This window comes from Crocodylus siamensis, chromosome 1, assembly GCF_052110815.1.
Source record: "Crocodylus siamensis isolate JL-2025a chromosome 1, ASM5211081v1, whole genome shotgun sequence".
Classification (NCBI taxonomy): domain Eukaryota; kingdom Metazoa; phylum Chordata; order Crocodylia; family Crocodylidae; genus Crocodylus; species Crocodylus siamensis.
This window is the reverse complement of record NC_143395.1, coordinates 427103004-427116722: the sequence shown is the minus strand read 5'-3', so window position 1 is coordinate 427116722 and position 13719 is coordinate 427103004. Positions and strand designations below refer to the sequence as shown.

At 58.9% G+C, this 13719-nt stretch overlaps 1 protein-coding gene across 1 annotated transcript; it reads left to right on the top strand.

Moving 5' to 3' along the window:
- Positions 1-557: 557 nt before the first annotated feature.
- On the top strand, positions 558-9070 carry PREB (prolactin regulatory element binding). Its single transcript, XM_090031253.1, has 9 exons — positions 558-771; positions 1248-1437; positions 1898-2115; positions 2191-2271; positions 2552-2676; positions 2827-3000; positions 3126-3198; positions 3372-3531; positions 3721-9070. The coding sequence occupies exons 1-9, from the start codon at positions 637-639 to the stop codon at positions 3813-3815; spliced, it is 1251 nt and encodes a 416-aa protein (XP_089887379.1). The 5' UTR covers positions 558-636; the 3' UTR covers positions 3816-9070.
- The last annotated feature ends 4649 nt before the right edge of the window (positions 9071-13719 follow it).

Sequence of the window (13719 nt, the reverse complement as noted above, 5' to 3'; positions counted from 1 at the left end):
GGACACGGAGGAGGAGGAGGAGGCCAGGGAGGGGAGGGCAGCTTGCCCGGCTGGGGGTGGCGGCAGCCGGCTCCGGCTCCGGCTCCAGATCTCCCCTGGCCTGCACACTGGGGCCAGGAGCAGGGGGCAGCAGGGAAAGCTCACACGGTGGCAAAGCCAGGCCTATGGCAGGGCAGAGCCAGGTGAGGCTGGAGCCAGCGCCTGGCCCTGCCAGGGGTGGAGGGGCAGCCCCTCTAGGTGTTTGGGGAGGGCAGAGGTCAAAGCACGACCCGTAGGGAGCCAATGACCAGGAGCCTTTAAACCGGAGTCCCGCCCCTTTACTGCGCCACAAAGCAGAGCCACTCCCCTTTCACACCCCCATTAGGGACGTGGCCCCTTTAAACTGACGAGAGGCCGGAAGTGCCCTGCACAAAGAGGGCTCCGGCAGAGGAAAAGCACGTGACACGGAAGTCTGGAGCTGACAGGACGTGCCCTGCACAAACATGGCGCCTGGGTGCGGAGCCACGTGACCCGGAAGCCTGGAGCCGGCCGGTGTTGACGTGTGCCGAACGGCCTGCGCCTGCGTGGGGCGAGCGAGCAGCGCAGGCGCCTGCGCAGTGGCAGGTCGGCGGGCCGCGCACTAGCCCGGGGGTGGCAATGGGGCCCCGGCGGCCGCTCGAGCTGTACCGCGCGCCCTTCCCGCTCTACGCGCTGCAGCTGCACGCAGACACCGGCGTGGCCGTGACGGCGGGGGGCGGCGGTGCCGCCAAGACTGGCATCAAGAATGGCGTGGTGAGTGCCGTGCACACAGCGCCCCCTGCCGGCCGTGCTGCGTATGCGCGTGCCTGGTTGTGTGCACTGCGCCCCCTGCCCCGCGCATGCGCCCTGAGTGGACTCGTGCTGGGTGTACAGCACCCCTTGCCGAATGCTCCGCGCATGCGCCGGCTGGGTCGTATGTCCCGCGCTGTCTCCCGCGCATGCGCCCTGAGTGCAGTCGTGCTGTGGCACAGCGCCCCCTGCGGGCGCCCGGTAGTATGGCAGCCGTGCACGTGCCCAGCGCCCCCTGCCGGCGCTGCCGGCTGTGCCCAGGGCTGGGGAGTCCCTGGGGTGCTCCAGGGGGTGCACCCAGCAGGCATCGCCCCTGCTGTGGGCTGGGGCCCCCGGGCCTCCTGCAGTGGCGCGCACCCCTGCCTCCGCATTGCCTGCCCCGGGCAGGGGTGCGGGGGCCGGCCCAGGGGAGCAGAGCTGAGCGCCCCCCTGCCCCGCAGCACTTCTTGCAGCTGGAGCGGATCGGGGGGCAGCTGAGTGCCTCGCTGCTGCACTCGCATGACACGGCGACGCGGGCCACTATGACCATGGCGCTGGCGGGCGACATCATCGCCGCGGGGCAGGACGCCCACTGCCACCTCCTGCGCTTCCACCTCCAGCGGCCTGCAGCTGGTGCGGCCGGACACAGCGGTGAGAGGGGAGCGCGGCGCGGTCACCCTGGTGGCCCCGGTCCCGGCTGCACCGTGGCAGCACTGTCCTTGCAGCCGCCCATGCGGCCTTGTGTCCGTCGGTGCTCTCACGGGGCAGCATCGCTGGCCAGAGCACCCTTCCTCCCGAGCACCGGGCGGCTCTGCCCTCGTGGGCTCTGGCAGTCACGGCACAGAGCCAGGGCTGGCAGTAGCGGTCGATGCTTTGGAGCAGCAGCGCGCCAGGTTTGAGGACAGGCTGGCATAGGGGTGACGGGGGATGCAGCAAGAGGGATTAATGGAGCAGCCGGGGCTGCATCTGCCCCGTCTTCTGCAGCAACAGCCCCATGGGGTCACAGCACGGTGCCAGTCCTTCCCGACAGGGCAGGAGGGAGCTTCTGGCAGGGGGGTAGGAGGGTCCCTGTTGGTGCGGGCAGGCATCACGGCTCTGCTCCTGCCCCCAGGTGGTGGGGACAAGGGCCCCCGGAAGCGGAAAGCCTCAAGCCCCGCGGGGCAGTGCGAGGGTGACACCCGGAGCGAGACGAGCGAGGTGACCGTGGAGACCCTGCGCAGCGTCCAGACTGACTTCAGCCCTGACACCCTGCAGAAGGCCGTGCGTGTCAGCACCGACCACACCCTGCTTGCCACTGGCGGTGCCGATGGCTTTCTTCGGCTTTGGGAGGTAGGGGCTGGGCCATGGGCAGCCGTGGGCCAGGAGGGGGCACGGGGCAGGACCTGATGCCCGCTCTCCCTGCAGTTCCCCAGCATGAAGAAGATGCTGGAGTTCAAGGCTCACGACGGGGAGATCGAGGACATCGCGCTGGGCCCTGGGAACAAGGTGAGCCCAGTCCTGGGTCCTACGGCTCGGGGGCAGATGTGAGAGCTCACAGAGCCCAGTGCCCATCCCTGGAGAGCGGGGCTGCCTGATCGTGTGGCTTTGTCTGGGACCTGGGTCTGGTCACCTGTGCGGCACGGGTGCCCAGGAGGTAGCTTCATGGTGAGGGGGAAGGATAGAGAGACCCCCCCACACCCCTCTTCCTCGGGCAGGCAGAGGGGCAGGACTGGCTCGTAGCAAGGTGCCCCAGTGCTGGTGCTCACGGCTGCCCGGACCCCCACAGATGGTGACGGCAGGCCGGGACTTCCAGTGCTGCGTGTGGCAGAGGGATCAGCTGGTGACGGGGCTGCATTGGAACGAGAACCTGCCGGCTATCCCCGACAAGGCCTATCGCTACCAGGCCTGCAGGTGAGCGCCGCGCTGCGCCGTGCCAGCCGCCAGAGCTGGGGCTGCTCGGTGCCGCAGGTTGGCCAGGCAGATGGAGGTGACCTCTTGTCTGCTGGGGCTGAGGGCAGGACCTGGGGAGGTTGCAGGGCCCTGACCCGCTTCATGGCACAGGTTTGGGAAGGTGGAGGATGACGCGGAAGCTCTGCGGCTCTACACTGTGCAGGTGCCCCACAAGCGGGAGCGCCGGCCCCCGCCCTGCTACCTCACCAAGTGGGACGGCAAGAACTTCCTGCCACTGCTCACGCAGCCCTGCGGCACCGAGGTCGTCTCCTGTCTCTCTGTCAGGTACGGGGCCGGGGCCAGGGCTGGGGGTTGCGAACGTCTGCCTTGGTGATCTTGGCTACGCTGTCTGTCCAGGGGCTGGCTGTCTGGCTGTCTGGCTGGGTGCTTATCATTGTCCGTCCTTCTAGCGATTCAGGTACGTTCCTGGGGCTGGGCACTGTGACGGGGTCTGTGGCCATCTACGTCTCCTTCTCGCTGCAGGTAACTTGCTTTTGGTCTGTGGGGACCCTGGGACAAGGGTAAAAGTGGGTGCAGTGGGGCCCTACTTGCAGGCACAAGGGGTAAGGAGATCGTGGTGGGGGCTGGGGCCCCTTCTCAGTGGTTTACGGGGTGTGCCCTGGCACTGCTCTGCTGACCCCCCCCCCCTTGCGCAGAGGCTGTACTACGTGAAGGAGGCGCATGGAATTGTGGTGACCGATGTGGCCTTCATGCCCGAGAGCGGCCGGGGCCACGAACTGCTGGCCGGGGATGAGGCTGCCCTGCTCAGCGTGGCCGTGGACAGTCGCTGCAAGCTGCACCTGCTCCCCCACAGACGTGAGTGCTGGGCTGGGCTGGGCTGGGCTTTGCCCCCAGTGCTGGAGGTGGGTCCTGTTCTCCTCCACCAAGCTCCTCTGCATGTTCCCCTGGCTTGTCTGCATCTGGATCCAGGCATCCTGGCCGGGGGAAGCAGAGAGGGGTCTCCTGGACCTGTCCCACTCAGCCCGGTCTTTCCATTTTCCGCAGGCAGCTTCCCCATCTGGTTGCTGCTGCTCCTGTGTGCTGGGCTCATTGTGGCCACAATCCTGCTGCTGCAGCTCACCTTCCCCGGCTTCCTGTAGGCCCAGCAGGAGGAGAAGGGCTCCTTCATCCCCCAAGCCAGGATGGACCGAGGGCAGAGCTGGAATCCTGTCTCCTCATGGGGGCCAGCCATGTACTCCTTGCTCCTGCTGCTGCCCCAGAGGTGGCTGGAGCCCTGTATCCGCTAGCCAGCTCCTGCAGAGCTCAGACCTGGCCCGGCCCCAGCCTGCAGAGCCTGGCCGGCCTGGGGAGACGCAGCGTCCAGCTGCTGCTGCTGGGGCCTCTGGGCCGAGCTGGGGTCTGCGGGCAGCCCGTCCAAACAGACCTGTGCTGCCCCGGGGTGCTCCATGAACCAAGCTGTTGGTGCAGGGGCTGCTCTCACAAGGACCTGGCTGTGGGGGCGTGATCCTGGCCCAGCCGCCTGTCCCTGTCCCATCCTGCCGTCATTCGCCGGCTACCATTAAAGCTGGACTCTGAGCCATCACCGTGGTGCCCGTCTGTGCCAGGTGCTGCTCTGGGGTGGGGCGTCCTCAGGGGGGTCTAAAGTCACTGCTTAGTTGCCCCTGTGCTGGGTCCATCTCCCTAGGGACCCTGCAGCCTCTGGTTCCCCTAGCCCACCCCAGCTGCCCCGCACCTTCTGTGGGTAGAGGGTGCCTGCGGGCACTTCCCTAGCCCTGGGCAGTGTGATGCCAGGGGCATTCCCAGTGGGGCCAGTCCTGCCTGTGGGCAGGTCCTGGCCTCCCTGCGGATAGGGTCTGCTAGGCACAGGAATGAATGCCCCTGCACCTCTGCTCTGCCAAGCCGAGGTGGGCTCGGGGGGGCTGGGCTGGGTACCCATCCGGTCACTGCAGCCTCCATCCATGCCAGGTGGAAGCAGCAGGAGCTTTATTTGGTGGCCTGAGCCATTGGTGCGACCTCTGCCCCCATCCCCACGAGGCCCAGAGCGTGCCAGCTGCACCCCTGACCCTGCCTCGGGCCAGTGGGGGAGGACAGCGTGTCCCCGTGGGCACTGCCACAGCCTGCTCCGTGCTGCATCTACAATGCTGAGCCCTTCCCCTCGCTGGGTAGCTGCCTGCCTGGAGAAGACCAAGGAGGCGATGCTGGATCCCACCTGCTGGCTCTGCCTCTGGACTGTCCCAGAGCCATGTCCTCTGGGATTGTGCTGTTGGGACCGGACGACAGATTGGAAATGCCCATGAGGCTCAGAAGGTCCCCAGCAGTGATGTCTTTGGGGAGTCCTCCATGTTGGCTGGAAAGATGAAGTGCGCCAGCCTGTACCGCCTACATTGAAACCATGTGTACATGGCACCATCTCCCTTGGACAGGATGCATCCTAAGGCTGCCTGATGTGGCAGCCGGCTGTCACAACAGGTCCCGGCTCACCAACAGCCACCGCTCAAGAGGTGGGAGAAGAGACTGGAGGAGGCTGGAAGGGGAAGGTCGGCCTGAGCTGATGCACCATTAGCATCAGCATCTGGGAGACTCGAGCACTGTCATCCCCGAGGGTGCTGTGTGAATGATTGGTGTCTCGTATGTTTTCCAGCAAACCTACCTTGTTACGGAGGTGGATAATAGGGACAAAGGGAACATTACCCTGGACCCATGAATCCAGGAACGAGGGGTCGAGAGAAGGCAGGCTTCAGAGACAGAAGCTTTCCCTCCACCTCTGTCAGCAAGGAGTGTGCGCCGCACACTCAGAAGTGCACTAGCTAGCGAGTAATCTCGTTCCCCATCCTGCTGACTGGACAGCCGAGGGTCTCGCTGGTGCATTCATAGTCCAGCTCCAGACTTTGTGCCCTTTGTTTCCTGCACATTTAGTATTTGAATGACGCCTGTCACTGCTGCTGGCTCTTTCAAGGCTGTTTCTATCATCTATCGGCCTTTGCCTAAAGCTGGAGAGCCGCAAGCACCCTCCCTGCAGCCCTGTCTTATCACACCCCGTTCTCCCTATCCTTGACGCTGCCCAGGCTTTGGTGTATGTAGCTGCTGCTCTGCTGTCACCAGAGAGAGACCTCCTCGTGGGCCCAGCTTGCAGGAGTGGACACGGGGAGCCATGACCCAACCTCCTGGGACCTGCTCCTTCCCCTGGAAGCCTTTGCCCCGTCTGCAGTGGAGTGTGCAGATCTCCGGTCGGCCTCTTCCCCTCTCTGAGTACACTGATGACTTCTATGCGTCACGCTCGTAGCCAGGGCCTGGCCGCGACACGCCAGGGCAGCAGCAGTTGGCTCCTGCCCCAGCACGTGCTGGCTGGGGCTGGGAGTCCCGGCAAGCTGCTCCCCTCCCCATGTGCTGCATGCCACGGTGGGGGGGGCTGCCCCCTCCCGCAGGCAGAGCCCAAACTCCTTCAGAGATTTCTGTGGCTCTGCCATGCTGGCAACGACCGTGTGGCTGAGGCCGGAGCTGGAGCTGGGCTCTCGAGTATAAGCTCCCATCCCAGGCATCTTGCCCCTTGGCCCGGGGTCGGACGGGTCACCACGTTTGAGGCCAGGAAGGGATTTTTGTCCAGACTGGGGTTTTTTGCCTTTCTCTGCAGCGGGGGCAGAGTTGTGGCCTGGGGCTCTCAAGTGTCTGTTAACCCCCAGGATGGTGGCAGCACCCCCCTGCTTTCCTGCGGGCAGGGGTGATATTACAGTGAGGTGGAGCTGGCAGGGACCTCCCTGGGTCACATCCAGTCCAACCCCTGCCTGAAGCAGGATCAGGTCTTTCATATACCAAGGATGTCGTATACTTGGACTTCAGGAAGGCCTTTGACACGGTATCCCACCCCATACTGGTGAACAAGTTAAGGGGCTGTGACTTGGATGACTGCACAGTCCGGTGGGTGGAGAATTGGCTGGAGGGTCGCACCCAGAGAGTCGTGGTGGATGGGTCGGTTTCGACCTGGAGGGGTGTGGGCAGTGGGGTCCCGCAGGGCTCGGTGCTTGGACCGATACTCTTTAATGTCTTCATCAGCGACTTGGACGAGGGGGTGAAATGTACTCTGTCCAAGTTTGCAGATGACACTAAGCTATGGGGCGAAGTGGACACGCCGGAGGGCAGGGAGCAGCTGCAAGCAGACCTGGACAGGTTAGACAAGTGGGCAGAAAACAACAGGATGCAGTTCAACAAGGAGAAATGCAAAGTGCTGCATCTAGGGAGGAAAAATGTCCAGCACACCTACAGCCTAGGAAATGACCTGCTGGGTGGCACGGAAGTGGAAAGGGATCTTGGAGTCCTAGTGGACTCCAAGATGAACATGAGTCGGCAGTGTGACGAAACCATCAGAAAAGCCAATGGCACTTTATCGTGCATCAGCAGATGCATGACAAATAGGTCCAAGGAGGTGATACTTCCCCTCTATCGGGCGCTGGTCAGACTGCAGCTGGAGTACTGCGTGCAATTCTGGGCGCCGCACTTCAAGAAAGATGCGGATAACCTGGAGAGGGTCCAGAGAAGGGCCACTCGTATGGTTAAGGGCCTGCAGGCCAAGCCCTATGAGGAGAGATTAGAGAAACTGGACCTTTTCAGCCTCCGCAAGAGAAGGTTGAGAGGCGACCTGGTGGCTGCCTATAAGTTCGTCAGGGGGGCACAGAAGGGAATTGGTGAGTATTTATTCACCAAGGCGCCCCCGGGGGTTACAAGAAATAATGGCCACAAGCTGGAGGAGAGCAGATTTAGATTAGATATTAGGAGGAACTTCTTCACAGTTCGAGTGGCCAAGCTCTGGAACGGGCTCCCAAGGGAGGTGGTGCTCTCCCCTACCCTGGGGGTATTCAAGAGAAGGTTGGATGTGTATCTAGCTGGGGTAATGTAGGCCCAGCACTCTTTCCTGCTTATGCAGGGGGTCGGACTCGATGATCTATTGAGGTCCCTTCCGACCCTAGCATCTATGAATCTAAACCAGCCCAGACAAACCCTGTGTCTGAGCTGAGAGCCACATGACACAGGCCCCAGGCATCACCCCTGCCCCTGGGATACGGGTCCATGGCGGCCACGGTCTTGCTGCTGCGAGGGGGGCCACGGGCACTGCAGGAAAGCAGGCTTGGACTCGCTCGGGGAACTGATGGGCAGGATCCCCTGGGAGGACAGTCCGAGGGGGCGAGACACTCAGCTCTCCTGGACATATTTCAAAGAAACTTTGCTGAGGGTGCAGGAACAAACCACCCCAATGCTCAGGAAGACTAGCAAGTGTGGGAGACGACCAGTTTGGCTCAGCAAAGGACTCTTTGGTGAGCTTAAACACAAAAAGGAAGCTCACAAGAAGCGGAAACTTGCACCAACAGCTAGGGAGGAGTATAAGCGCATTGTAGGCAGCTTGAAAGAGACTCAAGGCTGGAAGCCAGGAACGGCTCAAGGGCTGGAAAATCTGCAAAGCAGAGGGGGCAGGCAGCCTATGGAGCTGAGCAGGGGCCCCTGGACAGCTCTCTTTCCTCCCAGGCAGTGGCCAGGTGACAAACGAGGACAGAGTTGAGGGACATCAGCCCAGGACCTGAGCTGGGAAGGAGGAAGGGTGTAGCCTGGGGGAAATGTCTGACTTCTGGGGAAGCAAGCCTCCATGCATCCAGACATGGCAACCTTTGCTGCAACCCTGGAGGCTGGGAGTAGCTGGTAACTCCTTTTCTTTTCTTTACACCTATGCCCTTCTTCGGCTGGAGTCAGCAAATGTACTCCGCAGCAGGATGCTACTTGTATTTATGTAGCAGTATTAACATTTTACGTACTTGAAGGGATGGGAGGGGTGCCCTGCAGAAGGACAGCGGGAGGACACAGAGTTTCTGCCAGTATAGACACTGTCTGCCCTGGGGGCAAGTGAGGCTGCCCCGGATGTAGCCCTCTTTGTAGTGGGAGGTGGTGCAACCCCAGCAGGGGTTTGAATTGGGAAAAGCTCAGGAAGAGCCTGGCCTGGGGCTGGCGGGGAGGCTTGGTTAACAGCAGTGACTTCCTGCAGCAGGTCTTCTTCGTTCCTGCAAATACCCAACAGGATCTCTGAACTGGGAGGCTTTTGCTTAAAGACTCTAGGTGCAAAATGTCAGATTGGAGCAAGGTCTGATTGCAGTCTGTTGGCCCTTCCCTCATTTTTGGCCCTATATTAATTTTTGCTTCAGAGGTCTTGAGCTTGACCTTCAAAGTCAGGTACCTGCTTGCCTGAAGTAACTGAAGTAGCATTCGTGATCCTGGCACTTCACTGGAGATAGTCCCATTACATGTACCCCGGGGTTGTCAAGGCCCTGGACAAGAGAGTCACTTTATTCAGTTCACTTTACCCTATCCAGGAAACTGCAATGAAAGTATCTTAATACAATAATGATAATACAAATATTCAGGGTAATTAATTTTTATTTGTGTGAAGTGTGGGGCCCGGGGCGGTCACCTGTTTTCCCTCCCTTAAGGCCATGACTGCTTCAAGGCCAACTTCCCTATGACTCGATGGAGCAAGGTTGCATTTCATGAGGCTCCTGTTTAGTGTTGCTTTAAAGAAGAAAATCTTCAGACAAATTCAAGTCATTTTCTGAAGATGTCTGAAAACAACTATGAAACTTGAGCAACGGATATTTCTTGATACCTGACCTCCTACGGAGGGAGGGTTAGGGCGGTCTGCTCCTATGCAGAAAATCAGGCCTCTTTAAACGGAAAAGTCCTGTTCTGTTACTGCTTGCGAGAAAGACCTGCCCCACACGGTCTGCCCTGGGGCCGAGTGACACTGCCCTGGCCATAGCCCTGCAAGTACCAAGTGCTGCAGTAAAGGTGGCACTTAGCGAACCTGCTAGAGAAAAATCAAGCTCTGAGAGAGAAATGATTGGCGTCTCTATGCCTCATTTGTGTGCATCTTTGAGACAAAAACAAACCTGCTTTTCACTTCCCCAGAGGTGGAGGGTTTCAACTGTTTCGGGACACGAATGTTTGGCTCACACTTCAAGCAGTTTCCTGTTGAGATTTCTTTCTGTTTAATCAACGCTGCTTGAAAAACCCTCCTGGACTGAAGCAGCAGTTCTTGCAACACTGAAGTGTGCTTATGTTTACAAAGTGCAGCAGAAAGCTGGGTGCATATCTGCAGGTTTTATGCCTTCCACGACAAATTCTGTAAACCTTAGTGAGTCCTTGTCCTGGGAAAATTCACTTAATGTTAACATGTCTTTAATATGACAAATCAGGGACTGTCCCTAAGTTTTGCAGCTGTCCTTTTTTGCTAATCAGTTGCTTAAACTGGAGCTTTCTTCCCATATGTAGCCCATAGGGCATATCCAGATAAGTGCACACGTGTGGCTTGCAGTGACTCAAAGCTGTTTGAGGACCCACAAGACACGTGCAGTGCATGTGCAACCATTCGCTGCGCTGCTCCTTTGCAGTGTTGTGCCAAAAGTTGATGCTGGGAGATCCCAGTAAAAAAAACAAAACAAAGGGGGGCAGGAACCAAGGAGGAGTACACCTCCCTGACCCGAGCTTGTATGGATTTGGTAAGGGAGGCTAAAGCAGTGCTGGAGCTTAGATGAGCTCCTGGGATTAAGGATAACAAAAAGTCCTTCTTCAAGTACATAGGGAGCAAGAAGTCTCGGGGTAACACTGGACCCCTACGAGGCAGGGCAGGGCAGGTGGTGACGGAGGCGTGAGAGAAGGCCGAACCCTTCAACACGTTCTTTGCCTCCGTGTTCCCGTGTGCTGACAACGGGGCGCTCTCGGGGGACAGCGCAGAGAGGCCCGGGAAGGATGGGAGTCACCCGACTGTTAGTTCAGACCTAGTTAAGGATTACCTCGAGGGCTTAGATGTGTCCAAGTCAGCGGGCCCGGATGACCGTCATCCGCAGGTGCTGAGGGAATTGGCTGGTGTCATTGCGGAGCCATTGGCACGGCTGTTGGAGGACTCCTGGTGCTCGGGCCAAGTCCCTGAGGACTGGAAAAGGGCCAATGTGGTCCCTATTTTCAAGGAGAGGAAGGAAGAGCCTGTCAGCTACAGGCCAGTCAGCCTCGCTTCTATCCTGGGGAAGGTCTTTGAAAAAATGATCAAGGGCCACATTTGTGAGAGCCCTGCAGGGGAAGTGGTGTTGAGGGGTAACCAGCACAGGTTCGTGCCAGGCCGATCCTGCCTGACCAACCTGGTCTCTTTCTATGACCAGGTAACAAAGAGCTTAGATGGGAAGGAGGAAATCGATGTCGTCTTCTTGGACTTCCCGAAGGCCTTCGACACGGTGTCCCACCCAATGCTGGTGGGCAAGCTGAGGGGCTGCGGCATGGACGAATGCACGGTCACATGGGTGGCAAACTGGCTCCGGGGGCGCACCCAGAGGGTGGTGGTGGACAGGTCGATGTCGACCTGGGGGGGTGTGGGCAGCAGAGTCCCCCGGGGCTCGGTCCTTGGGCCGGTGCTTTTCAACATCTTCATTAGCGACCTGGACAAGGGTGTGGAGAGCACCCTGTCCAAGTTCACTGATGACACCGAGCTGGGGGGGAAAGTGAACACACCGGCAGGCAGGGACCGCATCCAGGCAGACCTGCATAGGTTGGAGAAGTGAGCAGATCGTGGGGAACCTGGAGGGGGTCCAGAGGAGGCCACTCGTATGGTTGGGGCCTCCGTGGCCAGCCCTATGAGGAGAGGCTCAGGGACCTGAATCTCTTCAGTGTCCGCAAGAGGAGACTGAGGGGGGATCTTGTGGCTGCTACAACCTTATCAGGGGCCAGCAGCAGGGACTCGGGGACAGTCTGTTCCCCAGGGCCCCCCTTGGAGTCACTGGGAACAATGGCCACAAGCTGAGGGGGGATAGGTTTAGGTTGGATATTAGGAAGAACTACTTCATGGTAAGGGTGGCCAGAGCCTGGAATAGGCTCCCAGAGAGGTGGTGCTCTCACATGCCCTGGGGATCTTCAAGAGGAGACTGGATAGATTTAATAGATTTCATAGACATTAGGGGTGGAAGGGACCTTGGGAGATCGAGTCCAGTCCCCCGCCCAACGGGCAGGAAGTCAGCTGGGGTCATAGGATCCCAGCAAGATAAGCATCCAATTTACTCTTGAAGGTGTTCAATGTAGGTGCTTGAACCACCTCCGCTGGCAGACTGTTCCAGACCTTGGGGGCTCAGACAGGAAAGAAATTCTTCCTTATGTCCAGCCTGAAACGGTCTTGCAGGAGTTTGTGACGGTTCAACCTCATCATCCCTTGGGGTGCTCTGGTGAACAGACATTCCCCCAGATCCTGGTGGTCACCCCTGATAAACTTATAGGTGGCCATCAGATCACCCCTGAGCCTGTGCTTTTCCAGGCTAAAGAGTCCCATGGCTCTCTGCCTGTCATCGTAAGGTCTGTTTTCCTGACCTCTGATCATGCGCGTGGCTCTCCTCTGCACTCTCTCAAGCTTCTCCACATCCTTCTTGAATTGTGGAGCCCAAAACTGGATGCAGTACTCCAGCTGCGGCCCCACCAAGGCCGAGTACAAGGGGAGAATGATGTCCCGGGATTTGCTCGAGAAGCATCTATGGATGCACGCCAGCATTTTGGTCGCTTTACTAGCCGCAGCATCGCATTGGAGGCTCATGTTCATCTTGGGGTCAATGATGACCCCCAAGTCTCTTTCTTCTGTAGTGCTAACCAACGTAGCACTGCCGAGCCTATAAGGGTGCTGCAGGTTTTTCCTCCCAAGGTGGAGAAGCTTGCATTTTTCGGTGTTAAACACCATGAGGTTCTCGTCTGCCCATTTGCTGAGCTTGTCCAGGTCAGCCTGGATCACCCGCCTATCTTCTGGCGTGGATGCTTTGCCCCAAAGTTTGGTGTCATCGGCGAACTTGGCCAGTCCACTCCTAACTCCAATGTCCACATCATTAATGAAGATGTTGAACAGGATGGGTCCCAGGACAGAGCCTTTAGGGACCCCACTGGTCACAGGGCACCACGATGAGTGACTGCCATCAATCACAACCCTCTGGGTCCGACCACGAAGCCAGTTTGCCAGCCAGCGGATCGTGGTGGAGCCAAAGCCACAACTGGGCAGTTTGGCCAAGAGGTGATCATGGGATACGAGATCAAAAGCTTTTTTGAAGTCAAGATATATGACATCAATCTTATCTCCCTCGTCCAGGTGATAGGTCACCTGGTCGTAGAAGGAAATGAGATTGGTCAAACAAGACCTACCCGCAACAAACCCGTGCTGGCTGTCCCTTAGGATGTTAGCCTGGTCCAGTCCCTCAAGGATGGCCTCCTTAATAAACTTTTCTAAGATCTTCCCCAGGATAGAATTCAGGCTAATGGGCCTGTAGTTAGCCGGATCCACTCTCCTCCCTTTCTTGAAGATCGGCACCACATTGGCCTTCTTCCAGTCTCCGGGCACTACACGAGAGTGCCAGGAGCTCTCGAAGATCCGTGCCAGGGGCTGGGCTATGACGCTCGCCAGCTCCTTGAGTACCCTGGGGTGCAGGTTGTCAGGGCCGGCTGACTTGAAGGTATCCAGCTTCTCAAGGTGTTCCTTCACGAGGTCAGCATTGATGGAGGGTAGGGGATCCCCCTCACCCGAATCTCCCTGTCCCATAGCAGGCATGGGCATCCCGTGTGACTGATGAAAGACTGACGCAAATTACCTATGTAATAGGTTGGCTTTTTCCTGGGCGTCAGTTGCCCCATCTGGTTCAGCAGGGGTCCAACGTTGCCCTTGCTTTTCCTCTGGCTCCCCACATACCTGAAAAAGGACTTTTTGTTGTCCTTGATGCCTGAAGCTAGTTGGAGTTCAGTTGCAGCCTTGGCTTTCCTGGTTTGGTCCCTGCAGGACCGGACCAGCGCAGAGTAATCTTATGACCCCTGCCACCCCCAGTGCTCCTCCTGCCCATGGCAGGGGTCGGACTCAATGATCTGTCTAGGTCCCTTCCCACTCAGTGATTCTGTGACTCTATGAATATTTATCTGCCCCTGGCTGCCTGTCATGCAACCCTCGATGGCTTGCCAAAACTCAGTAAGCAGTGCTCCACCCAAAATAATTGCCTACCCCTG